The 27,212-nt window shown below is 49.0% G+C and overlaps 1 protein-coding gene across 1 annotated transcript in view; it reads right to left on the reverse strand.

Moving 5' to 3' along the window:
• The window catches only part of MAL2 (mal, T cell differentiation protein 2), a 97,231-nt gene that overhangs the window by 61,015 nt on the left and 9,004 nt on the right, over positions 1 to 27,212 (reverse strand). The window contains exon 2 of the mRNA XM_063924466.1: positions 4,436 to 4,606. Within this exon, the coding sequence (XP_063780536.1) occupies positions 4,436 to 4,606 (171 nt within the window). The remainder of the gene's footprint in view (positions 1 to 4,435; positions 4,607 to 27,212) is intronic.

Here is a 27,212-nt window from a genome sequence, read left to right on the forward strand (position 1 = left end):
TGTATGACAAAGCTGCCAACTCTGAAACTCTCCTGGCAGAAGCCAGGGCCAACAGCATGGTTACCTTCCATGTAAGGTATTTTAATTCTACCGATTTTAACGGCTCAAACCAATGAGATTTGAGAAAATTTAGAACCACGTTCAAATCCCACGGTGCCACTGGAGGCACTATTGGGGGTTGTATATGTAGTACACCTTTGACAAAAGTTTGTACTTCAGGCACTGACGCCAATTCCTTCTGGAAGAAAATTGATAAGGCCGAAATTTGAACTTTAATAGACCCCAATTTTAGGCCCATAGACAATCCTGCTTGCAGGAAATGTAAGAATCGACCCAATTGAAATTCTTCCGTTGGAGCCTTCTTGGCCTCACACCACGCAACATATTTTCGCCAAATGCGGTGATAATGTTGTACAGTCACTTCCTTCCTAGCCTTAATCAAGGTAGGAATAACTTCCTCTGGAATGCCCTTTTCTTTTAGAATCCGGCGTTCAACCGCCATGCCGTCAAACGCAGACGCGGTAAGTCTTGGAACATACAAGGTCCCTGCTGAAGCAGATCCCTTCTCAGAGGTAGAGGCCACGGATCCTCCGTGAGCATCTCTTGAAGTTCCGGATACCAAGTTCTCCTTGGCCAGTCCGGAGCCACCAGTATCGTTCTTACTCCTCTTTTCCGTATAATTCTCAGCACCTTTGGTATGAGAGGCAGAGGAGGGAACACATACACTGATTGGTACACCCACGGTGTTACCAGAGCGTCCACAGCTATTGCCTGAGGGTCTCTTGACCTGGCGCAATACCTGTCCAATTTTTTGTTGAGACGAGACGCCATCATGTCTACCTTTGGTTTTTCCCAACGGTTCACAATCATGTGGAAAACTTCTGGATGAAGTCCCCACTCTCCCGGGTGAAGGTCGTGTCTGCTGAGGAAATCTGCTTCCCAGTTGTCCACTCCCGGGATGAACACTGCTGACAGTGCTATGACATGATTCTCCGCCCAGCGCAGAATCCTTGCCGCTTCTGCCATTGCACTCCTGCTTCTCGTGCCGCCTTGTCGGTTTACGTGGGCGACTGCCGTGATGTTGTCGGACTGGATCAACACCGGCTGACCCTGAAGCAGCGGTTTTGCCAGACTTAGAGCATTGTAGATCGCTCTTAGCTCCAGTATATTTATGTGAAGAGACGTCTCCAGGCTTGACCACACGCCCTGGAAGTTTCTTCCCTTTGTGACTGCTCCCCAACCTCGTAGGCTGGCATCCGTAGTCACCAGGACCCAGTCCTGTATGCCGAATCTGCGGCCCACTAACAGATGGGCAGTCTGCAGCCACCACAGGAGAGACAACCTTGTTCTTGGTGACAGTGCTATCCGCTGATGCATGTGCAGATGCGATCCGGACCATTTGTCCAGCAGATCCCACTGAAATGTCCGTGCATGGAATCTGCCGAATGGAATCGCTTCGTACGAAGCCACCATCTTTCCCAGGACTCTTGTGCATTGATGTACTGACACCGTTCCTGGTTTTAGGAGGTTCCTGACAAGTTCGGATAACTCCCTTGCTTTTTCCTCCGGGAGAAACACCTTTTTCTGAACCGTGTCCAGAATCATTCCCAGGAACAGCAGACGAGTTGTCGGGGTCAATTGAGATTTTGGAAGATTCAGAATCCACCCGTGTTGCTGGAGCACTACCTGGGTTAGTGCTACACCGACTTCCAGCTGTTCTCTGGACTTTGCCCTTATCAGGAGATCGTCCAAGTAAGGGATAATTAATACGCCTTTTCTTCGTAGAAGAACCATCATTTCGGTCATTACCTTGGTAAAGACCCGAGGGGCCGTAGACAAACCAAACGGCATCGTTTGAAACTGATAATGACAGTCTTGTATCACGAACCTGAGATACCCTTGGTGTGAGGGGTAAATTGGGACATGCAGATAAGCATCCTTTATGTCCAGGGACACCATGAAGTCCCCGTCTTCCAGATTCGCTATCACTGCTCTGAGTGACTCCATTTTGAACTTGAATTTCTGTATGTACAGGTTCAAGGATTTCAGATTTAGAATAGGTCTTACCGAACCGTCCGGCTTCGGTACCACAAATAGTGTGGAATAATACCCCTTTCCCTGTTGTAGGAGGGGTACCTTGACTATCACCTGTTGAGAATACAGCTTGTGAATGGCTTCCAAAACCGACGTCCTTTCTGAGGGAGACGTTGGTAAAGCAGACTTTAGGAACCGGCGAGGTGGAAACCTTTCGAACTCCAGCATGTAACCCTGAGATATTATCTGCAGGACCCACGGGTCCACTTGTGAGTGAGCCCATTGATTGCTGAAAATCTTGAGTCGACCCCCCACCGTTCCTGGGTCCGCTTGTAAAGCCCCAGCGTCATGCTGATGGCTTTGTAGAAGCCGGGGCGGGCTTCTGTTCCTGGGCAGGGGCTGCGTGCTGCCCTTTCTTACCCTTTCCTCTGCCTCTCGGCAGATAAGACTGTCCTTTTGGTCGCTTTTTATAGGAGCGAAAGGACTGCGGCTGAAAAGACGGTGTCTTTTTCTGTTGTGAAGGGGTCTGAGGTAAAAAGGTGGATTTGCCGGCAGTTGCCGTGGTCACCAGGTCCGAAAGACCGACCCCAAACAATTCCTCTCCTTTATATGGCAATACTTCCATATGCCTCTTGGAATCCGCATCACCTGACCACTGTCGCGTCCATAAACTTCTTCTAGCAGATATGGACATCGCGCTTACTCTTGATGCTAGAGTACAAACATCCCTCTGAGCATCTCGCATATAAAGAAAAGCATCCTTTAATTGCTCTAGAGTCAATAAAATACTGTCCCTATCCAGGGTCTCAATATTTTCAGTCAGAGAATCCAACCACACTACCCCAGCACTGCACATCCAGGCTGAGGCTATTGCCGGTCGCAGTATAACACCCGTATGTGTGTATATACTCTTCAGTGTAGTTTCCAGCCTCCTATCTGCTGGATCCTTGAGGGCGGCCGTATCAGGAGACGGCAACGCCACTTGCTTTGTTCTAACTAGCTCTTTAAGAGAGCCACCTAGATTGCACCCTCTCGGACGGGCACAAAAACCTAACTGAGGCTTGGAGGAGGGTCATAGGGGGAGGAGCCAGTACGCACCATGTGACCTAAAAGCTTTTTTAGATGTGCCCTGTCTCCTGCGGAGCCCGCTATTCCCCATGGTCCTGACGGAGTCCCCAGCATCCACTAGGACGTTAGAGAAATATAAGCATAACATTCGCAAAAGCACTACCCAGAAGATTCCTTTTATATAGGCTTTATGTATTGATTTATTATCAGATATTTATACTGCACACACATATTTCACAGCGCTTTACATAGACTACATAGCCATTCACCTCAGTCCCTGCCCCAATGGCGTTTACAATCTATATTCCCTATTACAAGGAAACAATCACAAGGGATAGTACATACACATGATCAAATCATTTTATGTCAAAACTCAATTACCCTTTCAGTATATTTTTGAACTGTGGGAGGAAGCCAGAGCACCCAAAGGAAAAACACAGAGAGAACATACAAACTCTACACATATATCACCCTAATTGGAATCCAGCCCATGACCTCAGGGCTGTGATGCCCATCCCATATTTTCTCATCGTCCTTATTAGCATAGATAGAGAGAGGTAAGTTCAGCAGAGGTTGGAAAGATATTATCAGGACAGGGAACAGGCTTTCCAGAGTGATCTTGGACATTCTAATAGGTGCTAGTATTGGAGGAATTGTAACTTGCTGCGCATTCCAAAGGAGTGCATCAATAGGTGGTGAAGCAGCCCGTAACGAGAAGATCTAGGGTCCGATTCCTGGAGATCTCGCTGGGAGAACAATTAACAATTGCACCTGGGTGTCAGTCCCGGGTATATACACATCTCTGACTATCACACAATCACTTCCATTGTATTGGAAGATTAGTCTTTGGGAGGACAGAATTCAAATAATCTCCTTCAGCAAACACAGGGGACAGGATGTTCTTTAGAGATATTGTTTAGAGCAGAGTGTGGTGAGATGAGGTGTCTGACATCTATGCTAACCTACAGGGATAATCTGGCAGGAGTGATGTAGTAAAAATGGGAATTACTGCTCAGCGGCAGGACGGGGAAATATTTTTTTGGTTGAAAAACTTATTTTCAGTTCATTCTTATTTCTCCTTTGCATGAAGCAGAATGTGAAGGTCTGTATTGAGAATCTGATGTTCAGCGAAACTCTGTACTTTTTTTCCCCCCTCTTCCTTCCAGCCCTGATTTTAGCAGAATCCCCTCTACAGACCATTCCGGTGGACCATAATGTTTTGGTTTCACTTGTTTCTTTTTGCCATGAGACTTATTTTTGGCCAACGTTAAACTAAAAGAAGTTCTGCAGAAAACCTTCGCCCTACACACAAAACAGTACTCACGGTACTTACCACAAAGTTCCAGTTGGTATAGATCATATTGACCAGGCTACACAGGAACACACACAGGTAGCACAGGGAGCCGCAGAAGGCTGCCACGGACACAAACATCACCCATCCTTGTACGATTGGCACTGGCACGTTAGAGGCTGCCACCAGAATCCAAACAAGTGCTCCGAAAATCTGCAAAAAAATAGTTAAAAAAAATCATGTAAACATCAATAGGTAGAAATCAAAGAGTAAGATGAATGCTTACAGGTCTCGTAATAATTATTTCATAATGATCAGTTACTTATAGGTGGTCATTCCGAGTTGTTCGCCCAGTAATTTTCTTCGCATCGCAGCGATTTTCCGCTAATTGCGCATGCGCAATGTTCGCACTGCGACTGCGCCAAGTAAATTTGCTATGCAGTTAGGAATTTTACTCACGGCATTACAAGGTTTTTTCTTCGTTCTGGTGATCGGAGTGTGATTGACAGGAAGTGGGTGTTTCTGGGCGGAAACTGGCCGTTTTATGGGTGTGTGTGAAAAAACGCTGCCGTTTCTGGGAAAAACGCGGGAGTGTCTGAAGAAACGGGGGAGTGTCTGGGCGAACGCTGGGAGTGTTTGTGACGTCAAACCAGGAACGAAACGGACTGAACTGATCGCAGTTGCCGAGTAAGTGTGGAGCTACTCAGAAACTGCTAAGAAGTGTCTATTCGCAATTCTGCTAATCTTTCGTTCGCAATTTTAATATGCTAAGATACACTCCCAGTAGGCGGCGGCTTAGCGTGTGCAAAGCTGCTAAAAGCAGCTTGCGAGCGAACAACTCGGAATGAGGGCCATAGAACACACGCATATTCCACAACACTTTTTACAGAAAAGTGTATTATCCCGTAGAAGGCGTAAGGAAGTGATAAACCAGTGATCAGTGCAAGGTGATAAACGCACCAGCCGATCAGCTCCAATATGCAAATAGACAGGTAGGAGCTGATTGGCTGGTGCCTTTATCACCTTGCACTTATCACTGGTTTATCACTTCCCTATGCCGTCTCCAGGTTTAATACATCTGCCCCAGTATTTGACCATTCACAAACTTATATCAATACTTTAGCATTCATTCTGGGAAGACCATTTAATACTTGTTTGGGCAGGATGGGGTGTTCTGGTCAGTAAGCAAAGTCCTCTAGACGGCAGTACTAAAAACAAAGGAGTTTTGGCTAAGTGCACAGGGGCGCTATGGAATTAGGGGGCAGATGTATTAACCTGGAGAAGGCATAAGGAAGTGATAAACCAGTGATAAATGCAAGGTGATAAAGGCACCAGCCAATCGGATCCTAACTGTTAGTTTACATATTGCAGCTGATTGGCTGGTGCATTTATCACCTTGCACTTATCACTTCCTTATGCCTTCTCCAGGTTAATACATCTGCCCCTAGATTCCTCCGCTGCTGTTGTGTGTGTGTGTGTGTGTGTGTGTGACAACTGGAGATGGAACTTCACACAAAAGGTCACTGTTCTCTAGAGAAGGTGCAGTACGCGCTGGCATTACAGCAAGACAAACAGTAGAAGCAGGGACTGGGGGAAGTAGAGCATTGTTAGACCCCTGTGTATTACGCCTGAGTCTTCCCAGAGGGAATGATCAGAGTGTGAACTTCTGTTCTCAGACAGCCGAAGAGGTGAAATATGGGATGTGGACAAATGGGTATCTTCCCATGTCCTGCCCACTTCCCTAGTGAAACGGTCAGGAGCGTGACGAGGCATTTCACAGCAGATCATGTCATTATCATGGCCCCTGTCACACTGCGCAGTGGACGGAGGGCCTGATTCAGATCTGATCGCAAAAGCAAAATCTGTCTCTAATGGGCAAAACCATGTGCACTGCAGGGGGGGGGGGGGGCAGATGTAACATGTGCAGAGAGAGTTAGATTTGGGTGGGATGTCTCTGTGTAGGGTAAATAATGTCTGCATTATTTTTACACTGCAATTCAGGTTTCAGTTTGAACACAGCCCACCCAAGTCTAACTCTCTCTGCACGTGTTACATCTGCCCCCCCCCCCCCCATCTAACTCTCTGCACATGTTACATCTGCCCCCCCCCCCCCCCTGCAGTGCACATAGTTTTTCCCATTAGAGAAAAATTTTGCTGTTGCGATCAAGTCTGAATTAGGCTCTAGGACAACACAAATTACTGTGTGGCTCTCCGTACTTGGCACAAGGTTTAAGGTTACACTTAAGCTGTCACTATACAGTGTATGAGTAAATGGAAGTCGGCCGATTGTCATTTGCACAAATATATGCCTTTTACTTTAAAGTGTAAATCACTCTATTGGGCTTATTCAACTGTTGTGGGCGCCTAAAAATCCAGTCTAACTGGGACTTTTTGGACGCAGAGCCGTCTTAACAGCAGTGTAGGCCCCTGGGCACAGCAATGCACTGGGCCCCCTACCCATCCTCCAGCAGTAGGGGTGGGGGTGCTATAAGCGGCAGCTTTGATGTCCCGCGGGCGGTAGGGGGCGTTCTATCTTCCGCTCAGCATGTAGGACCTGGAGCAGTAATTTCTGCTAATTACTCCTTTACTGCACAGATGGGGCTAAACTGTATAATGGGGCATTGGGCTGAATGAAGAAGCCCTAGTACATGACTTCTAGGGTGGTAGGGGTTGTTTAATACATAGGGGAGGGGTGGATAGTGGAGTGGGCTTAATATTTATCATTTTCCGGTGGGAGGGCAGCTTGCTTGACTGCAGATATCTCAAGTTCCTGAAAATATATTTCTTAGCTTTGAATGGGATAAAAAAACTAGAGAGTCCCACCTTTACGAAGGTTCTGGGGACTTTGGGATCAGAGTTCAGGAGCCAGAGCAATTCACCAACGAAAATATAAAACTGCATACCAGGAGTGTGGATCTGGAGCAGGGACCAGCTGCTTGAAGGCTGATATCTCTGGTTCTGGGCATAGTAGAGACAAGCTGCCAGTGTCCACCAAAAGGGGAGAGTCACAGCTTTTGGTTTATATCTTCAGAAATATTCTAAGTCAGACAGAACCCGAGATATCAGGCTAGGAAGAGCAATTAACAGGCTTGGATGGGGACCACTGCTTTCAAGTCGGATATCTCCGGTTCCCCAGGGCCGATTTTCAAAAATCTGGTACCCTTGGAAAGAGGGGACCCTCAGCTATCAGCCTAGGGCCCTTATACTCCTGGGGCCCTTGGGCAAGAGCCCATTGAGCCCATACGAAAAGACGGCCCTGTTTGGACGCCCAAACAATTGTCACTATTAAATTGTGTTTGGATGCCCATACACATCGCCTGCGTCGCACCCAAACAGGCCGGGTTTAACAGCTAAACCCGTCCAAACTCACGGCTTTGGGTGTCCAAACTCCCGGCAATAGAGGGAGACACAGAAGAGTCAGCAGTTGGTTAAAAACAAAAAATCGGAAATATTTCAAAACAAAAATTAAATTATAACTCGGTGTATGTAATATATTATAAGTGTACATACAGAAGCGTCCTCATACATCTAGCCTCAATAAGCCACACAGCGCAAGATGCCTGGCAGGAGTGAGCCGCCAGCTCCAGTACAGCTCTGCTAACGTCTGTAGTCTTATTTATTTTTGCAGAAAATGCGTCTTAGTCGCAACGCAATGCAACTACGACGCACCTGGAGGCTGTGCTGATTCATCTTACACTGCATATGACACTTGCATATTGTATGTGGCCGAGTCTGTATATGGAGCTTGTATTGGAAAAAAAACTGCGGCACTGTAGCACTTCGTGCACAGATTCAGAGACTCCGTAGCGCACAGATACAAGTGCATCAGTCCCACTAGACCTGGCGTGCCGATGGGGTCTGTTTGGTGTGACCGCAGCAATTATGTACGAAGGCACATCTGTATACGGAATCCCACTTGAGAGCGACACCATTAACTTTGTAAATGAACAGATCTTACTGCAACACAGACAAAACTCCGCACGGATTGTAATAGTTAACAAGGTTGAAAAATGACAAGTTGTCCATCGAGTTCAACCTTTATCTTTGATCGTATACTATTCTCTATATAACCATAAATTAACCCATAACGACTCAAGTGTGTGAAACAGCACCCCCTAGCAGTCATCCAGGGGTACTGAATGGAATATTCTAAAGGGAGGAGAGGGGAATGGACCCTTTGCCCACCTGAAAGATGGCTGCACCATGCATATCAAAATGGCCCATTACATGCATTGTCCTACAAAGCAAGACGGTTGGCACTACCACTAGGTAACCTAACATAGGGGGCAGGGGGGAGTTGAATATGTAGTCCTGCCCCATACAAGTTAAGCAGCAGCAGAGGGGGTGGCACCTGAGGTGGGAGTGAAGGCTGTTAGGGCACTCAGGGGCAGATGTATTAAGCCTGGAGAAGTGATAAAGCAGTGATAAGTACAAAGTGATAACGCACCAGCCAATCAGCTCCTAACTGCCAATTTACATATTGGAGCTGATTGGCTGGTGCGTTATCACCTTGTACTTATCACTGCTTTATCACTTCACCAGGCTTAATACATCTGCCCCTCAGGGGTCTATTTACTAAGTCTTGGATGGGATAAAGTGGACGGAGATAAAATAGCAGCCAACCAGCTCTTGACTGTCATTTTTTAAACACAGCCTGTGACATGGCAGTTATGAGCTGATTGACTGGTATTTTATCTCCATCCAAGGCTTAGTAAATAGATCCCTCAGGGGTCTATTCATGAAGCAGTGAAAAGAGTGGAGAAGCGAGCCAGCGGAAAAGTTGTCAATGCCAACCAATCAGCTGCTCTGTCTAATTTTATAGTATGCAAATTATAAATGTATCTTCAATGCTGATTGGTTGTCATGGGCAAATTCTCCACTGGCTCACTTCTCCACTCTTTTCACTGCTTCATGAATAGGCCCCTCAGACTTGGCTAATATGGCAAAAATCAGCGTCGAGGAGTGCACGTTCTTTTGGGATGCAGCCTCAAACCCCTCCCCAAAAACACCGTTGAGTTGTCAGAAACTCTAGTGCTGGGAAACACCTTGGAACAGTCAGGAGAAAAGCCCAGACTAGTGGGACCGTACCCTTACAGTTCAGGCTATCCTGTCTACAGTGTGACAATAGGGGGGCTATGTATGGCACATAGCACTCCAGTGTAACTTCCCATCAGCTTTTTATTCATGATATGGGGCATGTATGAAATTTTTTTTAGCCCATTTTCAGTCAAATTATATATACTGATCATTACAGACACTATGGTTTACTTCATTTGTATGCAAAATGTGATTCTAACAATCACAACAAATCAGCGAGTTGCTTTGACTTGTCTTGTGCAATTCAGACATAGGGGTCAATTCTATTCAGCGACAGTAGAATAGCGACGGGAATTCGCTCTCGACACTGTTCAATTCAGCTCCAGTTAAGTCGGCGATGGCCCTTTCTCGCCGACTAAACAGGTTGTTTTGTTGGGAGAACGGGCATTCTCCGACTTAACTCCCCGGCGCGAGGCTGATTCCCGACAGAATCAGCCGCGCGGCAGCACTTTTGTCGGGTTTCTTCTCTCATCGAGGGTCACTTGTCGCTGTATTGATATCTGCAATCAGAGCGACCAATCAGAAACTTTGTCAATGGGGTCGATTCAATTCACTAACAGTTGAATAGCGCCGGGAGTTTGCTCCCGGCGCTATTCAACTGTTAGTGAATTGAATCGACCCCATTGACAGAAAGTTTCTGATTGGTCGCTCTGATTGCAGATATAGTACACCTACTGTATAAGCAGTATTAATAATGGAGATCTACAGGCCATACATGCAAGTGTGTTCCCTGGATCAATTACAGTTCATTAGTAAAAGGAGCCCACAACGGGGCCTGTAAAAGGTTAGTACATTTCTATACAACAGCCAGGAAACATACTGTATGGGAAATATTTGCCGATGCCATAATTCTATAACTCAGACACGCCGGTCACCACTGTGATGCCAATCACCATAGACTGCGCTGTGCCGCAGAATATTCGCCAACGCTAGAACTCATCCTGGCTTACCGTCCGAGCCCTACTCCCACCGCAAAGAAGAATATATTGACAACCATCACCCCAGCTTTATTCATAGACTGTGGGGCTTATGTAACGGGGTGTAGTTGAGATGGCGGTGTTCGGGATCCCAGCGGTCAGAATACCATCGCCGGAATCCCAACAGCTGATGCCAGAATGCCGAAAGTAAGTATGCGGGGGAGGGTTAGACTAAGGCTTCGGGAAGGGGAAGGTTAGGATTAGGGTTAGATTACGGCTGCGCCCCTGTCGGGGTTACAAGCAGGCGTGATTCTGACTGGTGCTATCCCATACCAAACGCTATGTAACAGTCTGCGAGATGGAAGCACAGGCAAGATTCCAGCACATATTTTTAAAGCGGCAATCGTTTAAAAAGGCAAAACCAACCAGAGATTTGCATTACGTTAGGTCACCCATTCAATAATTTGCCATTGGCGTCCTAGGCAACCGCTTAGCATTACCCAGTGATATACGTGGCCCTGGAAGGGCTCATTCAGGATTTCCAGTGAATAATGAAGAAAGGGGACACAGAACACGTCACATTGTTTCCAGCCGTACACACGGGTGGCCTAATCAATAAAGTCTGCAGTTCCATAGCTGTAATTCACACAAAGGGCCAGATGCATCATCGCTTGGAGAGTGATAAAATGGAAAGTGATAATGGAAAGTGATAATGGAAAGTGATAAACTACCAGCCAATCAGCCCCTCTCTACCATGTCACAGGTCCTGTTTGAAAAATGACAGTTGTCATTTTTCAAACAGGACCTGTGACATGGTAGAGAGGAGGTGATTGGCTGGTGCCTTTTCTCTTTCCAGTTTATCACATCCCAGCGATGATGCATCTAGCCCATACACTTATCTACTTTCATCCTGGAACATGCAGCTCCGCCAGGTTCCAAAAGTCTGTGTGTATAGGTCGGACATATGTCACCCTGTCACATGGGCCATTGTAAAGCGAGGAAAGAGATGAGCAAACCTGTCACAAAGTATCAAAGGTCACCTCTTTTCTTGTGACTGTTGGTGTAATATAACATTTGTTTATTTTAAGCATTACAGTAACGCTGGGCCTATGTATCTGTCACTGGTATAGCTCTCATTGCGGTCACGTTACTGTTATCCGCTAATAATGAGTAACACATATTCCAAGTGCACACATGCCATCACTACTAGATGTTAATATAAATAACACCCTATTAAAACAGAACACTTTCCTACCTAACCTGACCAATCACATGAAATGTATACAGTATTTGGGAGTTTTGGCTGTGCTTCCATGTGTACCAAGCTCCGTTATTAATGCCAGTATGTACCCGATAAATGCCGGTATGTATCGCATTGCAAATGCGATACTTAGTACATGGCATAGGATGTAGTGAGCAGAGAGGCTTTAGAACTCCTCTCTGAGCTCAGTCTACTCTGTGCACTGTAAACCAGTCCCCATCCTTCTCATTCCTCTGTGATGATCACATAACAGAGAGGAGGGGGTTGCAAATCCCACCCCTAAATTTCCATTCCCTTCAGCACACTAAAAATTACCTGTAACCATACCTAAACCTATGTTTAAGCTGCTGAGCCACTTCACGACTTCTCCGATACCATGCTGTTCCTTGTAGTGCCAATGGGAGATCCTGGGGGTGGCTCCCGGGTAAGTTAGCTCTCTGTCTGGATGTGTTTTAGTAATAGCCTTTATCATGAGGCTTACTGTGACAAATTACATGGCCCTATGTGGGCACTGCTATTATGTAGTGTTAGGACTGCTGATATCGGAGAAGCCGTGAAGTGGCTCAGCAGCTTAAACATGTGTTTGCAAAGATGTGTGACTAATTCTCTGAATTTCTATTACTAGATAGGTTCAGGTATGGTTACAGGTAATTTTTAGTGTGCTGAAGGGAAATTCCCTCTCCGTCCCCCCCCCCCCCCCCCCCCCCTCTGTCTTATGATCACATAACATGCAGAGTTGGGAGTCTGTGTATGGCTGACAGTCACACTGGTCTCCCCTCCAGAGAGATTTTGAAAAAAAAAAAAGATAATGAATTGTAGAAAAGACAGCTCAAACACATGCTCAAAAAGGTCCTTAACTTGCTATTCAATGGAGAAAACTAAGGCTGTGTAGGATTGCTGCATTAATACAAATAATAAAAGCAAATCATGAAACTAATGTTCTGCAACTAGTATGTTGTTTTACCTCCTCAAATTATAGGCACATGGAGAGGCAGGCTGTGCAGAATTGTGCGTACACAGAGACCCGTCTTATTTTAGAGCTCTCTCTTCATCCTGGTATAGGACTTGTACAAACACGCACTGAATGATGTAGGCTATTTCCTTATGCGGATGGATAGGGGGTGGTGCGGGTGCCTAGGAGTGTGTGCAACATGCGTGAATATCCTCATTTATTTCCGTGTATGCAATGCGAGAGTAATAGCAATTGCCATACGTGCAACTCTAAAACTTCCCAGTGTGTCCCATACAAATGGACCGGGTACATACACTGAATTGAAGCAGATACTGGCACACATGTATAGGGGATGGAATGCCATGAAGTTTGCACATGCGAGTACATTTATTGCACTTGCATTCAAAATGCAAGTTTGACGCATGACTTAAATGCCAGGGGCAAAGTTTCCCCCTCGGGTGGTGGCATTATATCAGAGATTTAGGGGTATATGCAATTGCCGGCGAATCGCGGCAATTTTTCACCCGTTTTTTAATTCGACACAATTCGACCGTCGAATTCCGGCAGGTGGGTGCCCGAATTCTACATATTCAATAAAAAACGGATTCGACAGTCCCGCTGTCGAAAAACGGCCGATTTGACGGATTTTGATTAGATTTGTAAAAATGTTTAAAAAAAACGGGGAAAAACAGTAAAAAAAAACGAAAAAAAATTGCGTGGGGTCTCCCCTCCTAAGCATAACCAGCCTCGGGCTCTTTGAGCCGGTCCTGGTTGCCAAAATACGGGAAAAAAAATGACAGGGGATCCCCCGTATTTTAAATACCAGCACCGGGCTCTGCGCCTGGTCCTGGTGCAAAAAATACGGGGGGACAAAAAGAGTAGGGGTCCCCCGTATTTTTTGGACCAGCACCAGGCTCCACTAGCTGGACAGATAATGCCACAGCCGGGGGTCACTTTTATACAGCGCCCTGCGGCCGTGGCATTAAATACCCAACTAGTCACCCCCATCCAAGGGCTGCGGATGGGGGGCTAATAGCCTTGAGTAAAATGAAAGAATATTGTTTTTTTCCCAGAAGAACTACAAGTCCCAGCAAGCCTCCCCCGCAAGCTGGTACTTGGAGAACCACAAGTACCAGCATGCGGGTGGAAAAACGGGCCCGCTGGTACCTGTAGTTCTACTGGGAAAAAAATACCCAAATAAAAACAGGAGAAATGGCTGCGATTTTCCCTACGCTACTGATCAGAACTGAATTGTTTTCGGACTAATGATTCCATTCATTAAGGGGCCTGGGAGAAGTGTTGTCTAACTGCTGTGATCATGGTTACAATATCCAGCGACTCTCCTCTTATCGGTGTGATAATCCAGGTTTCCATGTGAAACAATGCAGGCACACAAGCCGCTGAAAGTGCAGCCGTGCAGGTCAGCGATGTCTGGACACATCTGGGTGGGGTCCTGGAGCAGAATGTACCAAGGGCAGCAGAGGTTTAGATACAGGCAACTCCGATAATGACAGCGGTAGTGTAACACCAATTCTGCCGCATAGGACTTAACGTCTGTACAGAACATGCCAGATTTTGCGCCTGTGTACTAGTTCCCTTGTAATGTACAGTAATAAAATCAGGACAGATAATCCATAATACTCCCTAACACAATACAAATACTCAGTGGTAGCATCAGGTTCCCCTATACTACATTACACCGTGCAGTAACTATCCTCCCACATTGCATAATTATGGAGAAGGAGTGCTGGAACTTGGGCCAAATACACACAAGGTAAATTCCAGTAACTATTAAACATCCTAGTGATATTCGGTGGACCCCTTCATTCAACGTAAAGCATTCGTTACCTCTATACCAAGAAATAAAGACACGGAGACTTGAATTTGGCAGACAAATTGCTAGCTATTTATTTGACCCTAACCATAGCAAACCTGTAATTGAAAATTTTGTTAAGATGCCGATTCAGCCGGCATATGGTGGCAGAAAAAAGAACGGCTCTATTAAACTAACGCTAACCTTAAAGTGCTAAAAATTCGAAACCATCCTAATTTAACTACAAACTATCAAAATCGGTAATAGGCGACAACTCAACCCCCACAGTGACTACCCACCCTGATGGGTGCCCTGCCGCTGCCTTCCCGGACGGGTGGTCGAGCGGCCAATAAGTAGATGGAGGTGAGTGCACCTAAACCACACCAAACTGTAAATCACTACAGCTTACCATACAACTACAAACTGCCGTTCTTTTCCGCCAACAGCGAAAGACTCTTCCCCAGAGTCTTCGCACCGCCACCATAACCTCACCCTAACTCCTGCAACACAAGACAAAGATCCTCCAGGAAAAACATCATCCCCTCATTGGATAGATGTACCCCATCAGGCCGAAAAAGGTGACTGTCTCGGAACCGAATCCTAGGGTGGCGAACTACTTTGCCTCCGTGGGACAACACCCACTTTGCCACCGCCCCATTCACCTTCTTTCTGGCCTCATCAATCTGGCGACCATCCGCCACACCTCGCCAACTCAACCTTGGAACCATCAAGGAGAACACCAATACACAATTGGTCCATGCTGAGGCCACACTTGCCAGATCCTGTATCATGGCCCACCGCAGCTCCAAGGATGTCCTCTTCCCCAGGTCGTTGCCACCTAGATGGACAACCAGGACCCTAGGGACTCCATGCTTGCTGGCCTGACTGACTAGTCTACTCCTCAGCTCTTTCCACATCATCCCTCGCCAACCAAGCCAACGAACTCCCTGAGCCCTAGGCAACATCTGAGCCCCCTCCGAGGCCAAAAACTTGGCGGCCCAATATACATAAGAGTGGCCAACCACCCAAATAGTCAAGTCCTCTTCAAACCAACCTGAAGAGGAGGAAAAGGGGGGTAAAATTGGTTACTAAATATCTATACCATTGCTTATTAAATGCATTAACCTGAAGGATCTGCCAAAAAGAAATTTTTTTTGAGTTTCCGTTTATTGCAGAAGTCACGGCCTAGCCGATCTGCACAAGCTTCTAGCCAATTTGAAGCGGACATAAACGCACAATGGGAAAATTAAAATAAGAAACTAAACGGGGGGGGGGGGGGGGGGATATAAAATGGGAAAAACATGTAAGAACTCACCTGGAGGTGAAAGCGTAAAAACCTGCTGAGGGACTTTAATTAGAACTGATCAGCCGAATTGTGGATTAGAATTCAGTCCGTCAAGTCAGGCAAAAAATCGCAAAAGAACTCCAGACCCCCGCTGCCGGCTCATGCCAGCAACGGCGAGTAGCTAATCCCTGAGTAGGATAAAAAGGGGGGGGGGACAAAACAAACGCACAACACCATAACGTACTGAACTGTAACAACATGATTATACAACTGTAATTAAACAAAATACCACGCGCAAGCCAACATCTCATGCAACGGGGCGAATATATCGTCTGTAACTCGACGACTTCCATCGCTCCACCGCCTGGATTTCAGCCCTGGAAAATCCCGCCGCCGACGTCCCAAACTGAACAACAGCGACTCAAACATGGACGACGCGACGCCTCCAACCGCCCTGATGACCGCCGGCAACAAAGCCGCATCAATGGGCCGCCTCCTGTCATGTGGCGTCGGCGCGACTCGCGCCCATCCTTTCATCGCCTTCAGCAAAATCCCGCTTTTTGTCACGTCAGGGACGCCCCTTATTTTGCTGAAAAACGAAATACCAGCCAAGTACCGGGATACCACCGCTCTGGACCTACCCGAAACATACAGCTGCCAAATAAAAGAAAGCATCATCCGATGCCCGCTCTTACCTTGTTGATTTCGTCCTCGAACAAACTCCTCCCACTCGCTCCAAGCTTGTCCGTAAGCCTTAAGCGTGGTTGGCGCGACTGACCGCAACGCTAGACCCTCCAGTCCGGCCCGATCACCTGCCAAACATAACCGGGACAATGAAAACCATGTTCGTCGGCCTCGGGTGCCAACAAACAAAACCTTTCCCACTGCCCTCGCGACAAAGCGTCGGCAATTCCGTTCTCCAGACCGGGCACATGCTGCGCGCGGAACCACAGGTTCCTACGTAGGCATGTCAATAGCAACTGTCCCAGCACCCTCAGAACCACCAGCGACTTTGCCCTCTGGTTATTTATCGCATGCACCACGCCCAGATTGTCACATCTAAACAAGATGCTGCGATGAGCCAGCCGGTCGCCCCAGACCTCCAGCGCCACCATAATGGGGAAAAGCTCCAGAAGCAACAGGTCCTTAGTTAAATCTTCGCGATGCCACTCCGCCGGCCAGGAGTCCGCGCACCAAGATCCCTCCAGATAGCAACCGAATCCAGAGGCACCCGCTGCGTCGGTGAACAGCTGCAACCTAGCGCTGTCCACCGTTCGCGCCTGCCATATACACACCCCGTTGGAGTCCTCCAGGAACGAGGCCCATACGGCCAAATCCCTCTTAATCTCGGAGGACAATCGCACAAAATGGTGTGGTCTGGCACACCCCGCAGTCGCCCTTTCTAGCTTCCGGCAGAAAACCCTGCCCATCGGGATTACCCGACAAGCCAAGTTCAACATGCCCAGCAAGGACTGCGCCTGCCTCAGTGCAACCTTACGCGACCCCTCGAACCGGCAAATAGCGTCGCGGAGCTTCACCACCTTGTCCCGAGGCAGCCGACACGATCCCGCCACCGTGTCAATCTCAATCCCCAAAAAGGACAAACAGGAGGCCGGTCCCTCTGTTTTATCCACGGCCACGGGAACGCCGAAGTGGAAAAACAGAGCTCGTATGCTGAAAAGCAAGTCGCCGCACCGTGAAGAATTTGCCGGACCCGCACACAGGAAGTCATCGAGGTAATGGGCGACCCCGTGACCCCCCGACGAAGACTCCACGCACCAATGTAGAAACGTGCTAAACCGTTCGAAAAACGAGCATGAAACGGAACATCCCATCGGCAAACATTTGTCGATGAAATACTCCGTTCCTATCCGAAAACCCATAAAACGGAATGAGTCCGGATGTAACGGCAGCAAACGAAAAGCGGACTCAACATGAGGGCCCCAGTCCCGTAACTGCGGACCATCTCCAACGCCTCGTCAAACGACTGATACACCACCGAGCAATGAGCCGGCGGTATCGCGTCATTGACCGACGCCCCCGACGGGTAAGAAAGATGCTGAATCAGCCGAAAAGCGCCTGGAGTCTTCTTGGGAACCACCCCCACTGGGGAGATGACCAAGCCATCCACCGGGGGCGATGTAAACGGTCCCTCCATCCTGCCCAACCTGACCTCCTTATCCACTTTCTCCCGCAGCACCAACGGCAAGGCTCGGGCAGACTGGAGGTTCCGTTGGGCCCGCACCGACACCTCGCTCGCAACAGGTAAGCGAAAACCAAAACGAAAACCGGAAAACAAAAATTTCGCATCCGCCCTATTTGGATACCAATCCAACCACCGGCCCATCGCATCCAACTTAATTGACGTTGGAGCTCTGCGGAGCGCTCCCGCCCGTGGCCTGTCTTCGGTAAGTTTGCTTACCCCGGGTACCCTGACGACTGCCTTTGAAGCAGGAGGAGGCAGGGTGGGATCCGCCACATTGCAAGCACAAGTGTCGAAAACGACACTGCTTGCCAAAGGAACAGGCCGCGTTGTTAAACGCTAAACATTTTCCTTTTGTGGCGGCTTGCCCCCCTGCACGGACGGCCGACCTACCTGACTTGCCTGATCCGCCGTCCGCGCCGAACCCTTGGGCGGACGACCCTGCGCGATGCCCGTCCGCCCCCGCGTTCCGGGGCTCCTTAGCCTGTTGTGAAGCCCGAGTGACCTTGAGCCAGACTTCCACGTCCTTACACCCAAAGTCCATGACCTGCAACCCGTCCTGCTTCTCCCTGAATTCCTGGTCATACCGACGCCACTCAGAGCCCGAAGATGTGCGCTGCATATCGTGTATGAGATGCAGGTACCGAATGACGTTCATGTGCTCGTCCGGTCTATCTTCCAGGTAACAAGCCGCGAAGACCCAAAAACCGGCCAGCCAGTTATCGAAGGTACGGAAGGCCTCGGCCCCGATGCCCTTCTTTGCTGCCGCCGCCTTATGCTCCTTCTTCGCGTCCTTCTTTAAGACGAACACATCAACGAAGTCCCCCCTGCAAATCTTCCTACGGCAGCTATCCCTCAGCCCCCGCATCACTGCCGTGTAGTCGCAGCGAACAACCCCCCCCCCCCCCCCCCCCCCCCCCCCCCCCCCCCGGGCAAATCGCGGCGTTTCTTGGCCCTGCGAGCTTCCTCGCTCAGCCGCTTGCGCCTCTTCTGCTGTCCCGCCGCCCTCTTGGCGAATTTCGTCGCACGCTTCTTCGCCCTAGTCGTACTACTAACGTCAGACGCCGGCGACGACAGAGAAGATGAGGAGGAGGAAAAGGAAGAACTACGAGAACTAGAGCTCGTGGAGGAGCCCGATACCGACTGCACCCCCTCACCAGATGCCGTCGACTGTCCCGCCATGGAATCCTCCGGCGTGGCCAAACCGACATCTTCCTCTTCGGACTCTGCCATCTCCATTTCCCTGCGATCCCCTGTAGAAGAGAAAGGAGCGAAGGACCCAGCAAGCAATCGCGGCGCCTGCCGAGCAATACGTGAGGGGGGCGTCGCCGCCGCGCGCCCCTGCCCGTCCCGGACCATGATCCAGTTCTGCGGCGGCAGCCCCAAGCTCCCGGCAGGCGCGGGCAACTCGCTGCGCTGCTGAAACCCTCCGCCCACCGGACCCGCTTGCCACCGCAGGTGTGCCGGAATTTGGAGCTACCCTCGGGGAAGCAGCCGCGGCCAGCGGCCCTAATGCCGCCACCACCGTGGTCAGTGCCGACGCCAGTGCTCCGGAGGGGTCCTGACCGCCCCCAAAACGCGGCATCGGACCCCGAGGGACCTCCAGCCGGGGCCCGCGCGCGACAGGCGTAAACCGGACACCCGACGCCCCGTCGGGGAAAAGGGGGTGCCCGTGACCGACTGCGAACCAGTCCCCCACCAAGCCCCGCCTCTACCGGGGGACTGGTCGTCGGTGCCAGCGCTGCACTCACTCTCCACCTCTACATACGCCCCCTCCCCCTGCGGATCTGAGCCATCTCCGGCCGCTGGGAGGGAGCCGCTGCGAGACCGGGCAGCGCGGGCAGCAGCCCTGCGGCCACTAACCCATGCCCTGTCCCCCCTCCTCCCCTGCAGGCCGCTGGATTCCGGCTCCAGGGGAGTGAGGTGGGGAGACAGAGAAACGTGCATATACCCTGCCTCATGTTGTGCAGCCCTGCTGCCTCCTATAAACGCCCTGCCTCTCCTCCGCCCCCGGCCCCCGCCGTACTCCGGCTGCCGGGTAGTGATCTGGGGAGACACTGGTGCTAGCTGCGAGCGTGGGCGCGCGCGCGTTCCACTGCATCCCGCCATCGAGCTCCCGTCTGCAGTCTCCGTGACATCCGCCGCGCGAGGCCCGGACACCGCTGCTTCTCCTGCCGCGCTCACAGGCGAGGCCTGTTGCCCGTCTACCTCCGGGCGGCCTGACCGTACCCCCGGCCTACCCCGCCGCCCGCGCCCGCCCGGCAAAGCCGGCGTGGCCCCCAGCGGCGAGGCCGACCTGGTCCGCCGCGCTGCGCTCCTGTCCGAGCCCGTGGAGGCCCCAGGGGACGGAGCCCCGTCCCCCAGGCCTGCCACCCCTTCCTCGGGTCCAGCTCCACCGCCAGAAGCGCGGTACCGAGCTGGGGGCCCGGCGGAACGACGAGGGCGGGAAGCCATGCAGATAAATGGAATGCAGGGGAGAGCTATTTGTAATGTAGGGATGCAGGGAAGCTGAATACACCCAAAAACTCCAAAAAACCGACAATCAACTGGGAAGTTCTGCACTGCAGCACTTACCCAAAGGCAATTCACCAACAAGAGAGAGCAAAATGGCCTAGCCTTCCCTATATATATATTAAACCCTCCCCTTTTCCCAAAGGCTGTACTTTCCTCACATCTAGGTCCACCCCTCACAAGATGTTTAACTCATTCCTTTCCTATGCAGTCAATTCTCTCTCCAAAGGAAAACTGACCCAAAGCTCATTAACTTTCATCATCCTACTTCTTGCCATCAGACAGCAAGTGGATAAACCTGTAAAACAGCATTTGCAATTGTGGTATAAACGCCCATTTCATCAAACACACACCCTGTGTAATTCATGGTGTAAGCGCAGACTCACCAGGCAGGGGGTACATCTGAAGTGATCTGGGGACAGGACGCACAATTTGTCGCAGTTATAACATATTATTGCAGACGCTTGTGATCGCATCTGAAGCACTTCTGTAATGACATGACTTTTTACCATCCATCAGGCGCACATATGGGACTCCCGGGTTTAGGCACAGTGCCTGTTAGAAAATGGTCATTAGCACCTAATTAACTCAATTCTAACGCTCTTAAAGTGATCAGTGACCTTCATTAGGACGTACAAAGAGAGAAATCGTAGGTTTTACGGGCCATTTCAGCAGAAAATCTGAAGCAAAAAAGTTTGGGCGCAGTGTACCTGAGAGGCCAGGAGGGTCACTACTGCACTCCACGCAGGTGGCAGGAAAACTGACTGGGGGGGTTCAAACAGCACCTAGAGATAGGAAGGTACTAGGAGGGACAGGCCCCTGCGCCCCCCTTGGGGCGGAGAGGGGAGCGAGAACAGCTTTGCGGCGCCTGTCAGGCCAGCTGCGCCTGACTGAGGGTTAAAAGGGAATATACAGGTATATACCACTGGTTCTCAAACTTTTTTGAATCACGGCACCCTAGAGTATAAGAAAAGTTTTCACGGCGCCCCCTAGGCCAAAAGGGTCTTAATGAGAAATTTAGAAAGAAATATTAAATGAGGTAAATTGTGTTTATATGTCATCCTTAGGTTCAGTTGTGTGGTGAGGGACAGGATTTGCTTCAGTTTGTCCACATATTTTATGACTGGCAGCCACAAGCACTGGTTTTGCCTATTATATTGACCATAAATAATTTTAATTGGTCCTGGACCACCAATCAAAGGCACCCTTGCAAGTGTCCCGTGGCACCCCAGGTTGCCACGTCACACAGTTTGAGAACCACTGGTATATACCATATATGTGTGTTTAATAAAACTGCTTCCACACCGATTCCATCTGGACCTGATTTCCCGCAAGTGAGCGCGTTTCCATGGAGACACTCCCCAAACCAGGAAGTGGGCATTAACATATCTGCGAGATGATAAACCAGCAAACTGCCCTGCACTGTAATCCCAGGTATTCGCCGAGAAGTAGATGACGCTTCATCACTCTTGAACAAATAATTTCTCGCCTATTTTATTCATTGTACCCATTGCCTATGCCAGTGGCAGAAATTGATAGTGGTGGGCCCAGGTGCAAAAATATAATTTGCCCCCACCCCACCAACCCAAGTTCACAATATGCCACACAGCAGTGGGTGGCAGCACAAGGCAGGAGGAAGACAGAGGTTGACTGGGATTGGGAGAGTGACAGGGAGAAACAGTGGGTGACAGGGGTACAAGCATAATGTTCTGTGCAGTGCGGAGAACAAGGGGCATCTACCTAGGTGGGAGCTGTGGTGAAGCCCGATTTACTAACGGATGCCAATGCAAGTTTCTGCGGGCGAATGAGAGAACCTGTGCAGCTGCAGGTGGGCCGCCGTGCCGCCCACTGGTTTCCCATCCACAGTGTTATGGACTATACTTTGATAAAGGGATTTGTTTACGCTGCAGTGGCCGCTTCAGCCGTATTTTTATTGTATGTAACCTGTCTACATGCGGTATAATGGTTGGTCAAACAAAACGACACCAACCCAAACCGTTCCGTGGGGATGTAGTTACGAGACTGGTGTTCGGGATTCCGGTAGTCAGCATTCTGAAGCCAGGATCCCGACCGCCAGAATGCCGACAGGAGGCCGAGGGCTATTCCCATGACACCCATGGAGCGCGCTCACCACCGAGCCTGCAAGGGGCTTTGTTGCGCTTGCCCACCTGTCGGCGTTCTGCCAGTTGGGATACCAGCTTCGGTATGATGAACGCCGGGATCCCGAACATCGGTCTCGCATACCCAACACGTTCTGTGTATGGCTAGATTAACTTGATACCATACTTAGGGGGACATTTACTAAGCAGTGATAAGAGCGGAGAAGTGAGCCGGTGGAGAAGTTGCCCATGGCAACCAATCAGCACTGAAGTAACATCTATCATTTGCATACTATAAAATGATACAGAGCTGCTGATTGGTTGCCATGGGCAACTTCTCCACTGGCTCACTTCTCCGTTCTTATCACTGCTTAGTAAATGTCCCCCATAGTGGCTTTCTTATTAAACTGCATGGAGTCATAAAACCTGCAAAACTACTATTATTGCAATTAATTAACTTTGCCATTAATTAATTCAATAATGCTGAAGGTATGCCAGATACAATATACCTGGTGTGTACAACACTTTCCCTCAGTACCTCTGACCTCCCCACATTCGGCTGGACACCTCCCCACCCTTTTCTCCGTGACGGTTAGATGCGCAGTAGCGCTGCCGGTTCCACACCTGCCAGTACAGCGACAGTGAATTCTATCCCCATACTGTTCTCTTTTTGCTGGGGCGGCAGGTTACTGGATGCAATGTCCTGGCTGCTGATTAGTGATAAACGGCCCTGAAGAATCATCTCTTATTGCTGCAAATAGTTGTGAAAAGAGATACTGAACAGGGCAATCCTGTAATACATGATATGTCTCCCCATTATCCAGCACTGCGGGTACTGGGGCATCTTACTATTAAATAACAATGATGCTATCTAAAATTCAAATTGCGAGTAATTGTATAGAGCTTAGGCGCCTTGTTGTCTGCAAAGACTAAAGAACACGTGATTTGCATGCACCAAAACTTCCGCAGGATGGAAAACATTTACTCTCTAGTCTACATAACATGTGCCCTCTTCACGTGTAAATATAATGCACGTGAAGGGAACGGTCGCTTACCCTCACCACAAGTATCATCATTGGGGGTCATTCCGAGTTGATCGCTCGCTAGCAGTTTTTAGCAGCCGTGCAAACGCTATGCCGCCGCCCACTGGGAGTGTATTTTAACTTAGCAGAAGTGCGATCGAATGTATCGCAGAGCAGCTACAAAGTATTTTTGTGCAGTTTCAGAGTCGCTCAAAACCTACTCAGTGCTTGCAATCACTTCAGACTGTTTAGTTCCTGTTTTGACGTCACAAACCCGCCCAGCCACGCCTGCGTTTTCCCTGGCACGCCTGCGTTTTTCCGAACACTCCCTGAAAACGGTCAGTTGACACCCAGAAACGCCCACTTCATGTCAATCACTCTGCGGCCACCAGTGCGACTGAAATGCTTCGCTAGACCCTGTGCAAAACTACATAGTTCGTTGTGCCCGTACGACGCGCGTGCGCATTGCGCCGCATGCGCAGAACTGCATTTTTTAAGCCCGATCGCTGCGCTGCGAACAAATACAGCTAGCGATCAACTCGGAATGACCCCCATTATTCTTTCCCGTGCGTTCAGTGCCACTGCCTGTGCATGAGCCATTGCAATGACCAGGCACAGTGACTCCAATGGGGACTTTCTAGGAGATGGAGAAGTAAATGGGTTGCTCACATGGCCTCATCGGATCCCAAGCCCAGACGTTCTGCAAGAAGTACAGTGATCCGTGCTCGGACCCGGCCACGCTACTGTGTATGCACGGTCATCTGGCGGCATAGTGAGATTTATAATGGGCTTCGGGAACAGCTCTGACCCACTGGAGAGGGATCGAAAGATCCCATCCTGGCAGGGTTGCTGGTAATAATGATGCATGTAGTGACTAGTTCATCTCAAATTGATTGTCTTGTCCCAGGCTACAATCTCTATCACACGGCAGTGTTACAATACAAATGTCTATCTAAAGGTCACTCATATAGATATACACATAATGACGTTACATCGTCGTACAATCAATACGATTCAAATGGTTTCAAGTGGAAATCAACAGTAGCAACCTAACACTGGCATATACTTACAGTCTGAGGCAGTGGTTCCAAAACTCGTTCCTCAAGGCACCCTAGCATTCCAGGTTTTAAGGATATCCATGGTTGATCACAGATGGTTATATCAAATTGACTGAAGTACGAAGTAAGTGTCCTCTAGCATGGATATCCGTAAAACCTGGACTGTTAGGCTGCCTTGGGAACCTCTGGTCTAGGGGGATAAACAATAGAGGGTCTGATTCAGCGGTGGGCACAAATGCAGTCACGGATGTCTCTTTTTACGCAGCGCCACTGCAAATTTCTGCTATTGTCACAGCCGCTGGAATTCATACAGAGATGCTGTAATGTGCGCAAAGCGGCGGATCAGAGACGCACTGTTGGGCAGTGCGTCTCTGATCCGCCGCTTTGCGCACATTACAGCACCGCTACGGTACATGGTCACAACCGCCAGTACAACTGCATAACTGGATGCAGTCACTGGACGCAACAAGCCTCGTTCTGGCTAGCTACCCCCCCCCCCCCTCCCCCCCCTTACCACCCAGAAACACCCACTGGCACACCAATTCTCTGAACCCAAAATATCACTGCATTCCCCGGCAGTAATCACAAGACACATTCGCAGCAGAAAAAAATATCGGATGACTGCGCAAACATAAGCATAACGCTCACCTTCCAATCAGGCCCAGAATTCTAGTTCCATGAAGAAGAATACATTTGCAGTACATACTTCCACATACTGATCCATTTCACACCAAAATCTGCATGTCAGTGTCTAGTTAGACAGTCAATGGATAGACACCATGGGGCCAGTTGCATAATCGCTTGGAAAGTGATAAAATGGAGAGTGAAAAAGTACCAGCCAATCAGCTCCTAACTGCCATTTTTTTCAAACACAGCATGTGACATGGCAGTTAGGAGCTGATTGGCTGGCACTTTTTCACTCTCCATTTTATCACTTTCCACGCATCTCGCCACTTATGTTAGACAGACATTAAGTCAACAAGGTCAAAAGGTTGACATAAAATAGGTAGAGAGGTCAAAAGGTTGACAGGGTCAAAAGGTCAACACCATGTTTTTTTTGCATTTTTGAGGTTTGTGTGGATAGTTTTGTCATCTGGGACCCCCAATTGTAGAAAGGCATACGCTCGCCCACGCTTCGGGCTCAGTGGCTCGCCACAAGGTTTATAACCAACTCTATGCCGACATGGATAGAGAAGGTATGAAATAGTCCAAAAATATGTAAAAAATTTTTTTCAAACATGTGTCTATCTTTTTTTAAGTCAACCATTTTCATGTTGACCTTTTGACCCTGTCAACCTTTTGACTCTGTCGACCTAATGTCTGTCTAACATATATTATATTATTATTATTATTGACCGTCTAACTAGACACTGTCCATCTATCAACCGGATACCAGATCTAACATAGGGTAATTCATGAACCATCACTGGTTTGATGGGGAAAGCAATTGGCTCACTATCGATGGCCAACCAATGGTGGTAAAATATCGATATCTAAGCCCAATAGCGAATCCCCCCGCGGTATGCACACAAGCAAACTATTGATGGGTTCTACCTGAGGGTTCAAACCCATCAACCCTAAGCGGACATCACTGTGCTGTGCTGTTGGGAGACCCTGCTCCTATTTAATACTCAGGGGTCTATGTATCATTGGTGGCACATGGGCCACATAACAGATAATAAGAATTTACTTACCGATAATTCTATTTCTCGTAGTCCGTAGTGGATGCTGGGGACTCCGTAAGGACCATGGGGAATAGCGGCTCCGCAGGAGACTGGGCACAAAAGTAAAGCTTAAGAACTACCTGGTGTGCACTGGCTCCTCCCCCTATGACCCTCCTCCAAGCCTCAGTTAGGATACTGTGCCCGGACGAGCGTACACAATAAGGAAGGATTTTGAATCCCGGGTAAGACTCATACCAGCCACACCAATCACACCATATAACTTGTGATCTAAACCCAGTTAACAGCATGATAACAGAGGAGCCTCTAAAAAAGATGGCTCACTACAGCAATAACCCGATTTTTTGGTAACAATAACTATGTACCAGTATTGCAGACAATCCGCACTTGGGATGGGCGCCCAGCATCCACTACGGACTACGAGAAATAGAATTATCGGTAAGTAAATTCTTATTTTCTCTGACGTCCTAGTGGATGCTGGGGACTCCGTAAGGACCATGGGGATTATACCAAAGCTCCCAAACGGGCGGGAGAGTGCGGATGACTCTGCAGCACCAAATGAGAGAACTCCAGGTCCTCCTCAGCCAGGGTATCAAATTTGTAGAATTTTACAAACGTATTTGCTCCTGACCAAGTAGCTGCTCGGCAAAGTTGTAAAGCCGAGACCCCTCGGGCAGCCGCCCAAGATGAGCCCAACTTCCTTGTGGAATGGGCTTTTACAGATTTTGGCTGTGGCAGGCCTGCCACAGAATGTGCAAGCTGAATTGTACTACAAATCCAACGAGCAATAGTCTGCTTAGAAGCAGGAGCACCCAGCTTGTTGGGTGCATACAGAATAAACAACGAGTCAGATTTTCTGACTCCAGCCGTCCTGGAGACCTATATTTTCAGGGCTCTGACAACGTCTAGCAACTTGGAG

This window comes from Pseudophryne corroboree, chromosome 5, assembly GCF_028390025.1.
Source record: "Pseudophryne corroboree isolate aPseCor3 chromosome 5, aPseCor3.hap2, whole genome shotgun sequence".
Classification (NCBI taxonomy): domain Eukaryota; kingdom Metazoa; phylum Chordata; class Amphibia; order Anura; family Myobatrachidae; genus Pseudophryne; species Pseudophryne corroboree.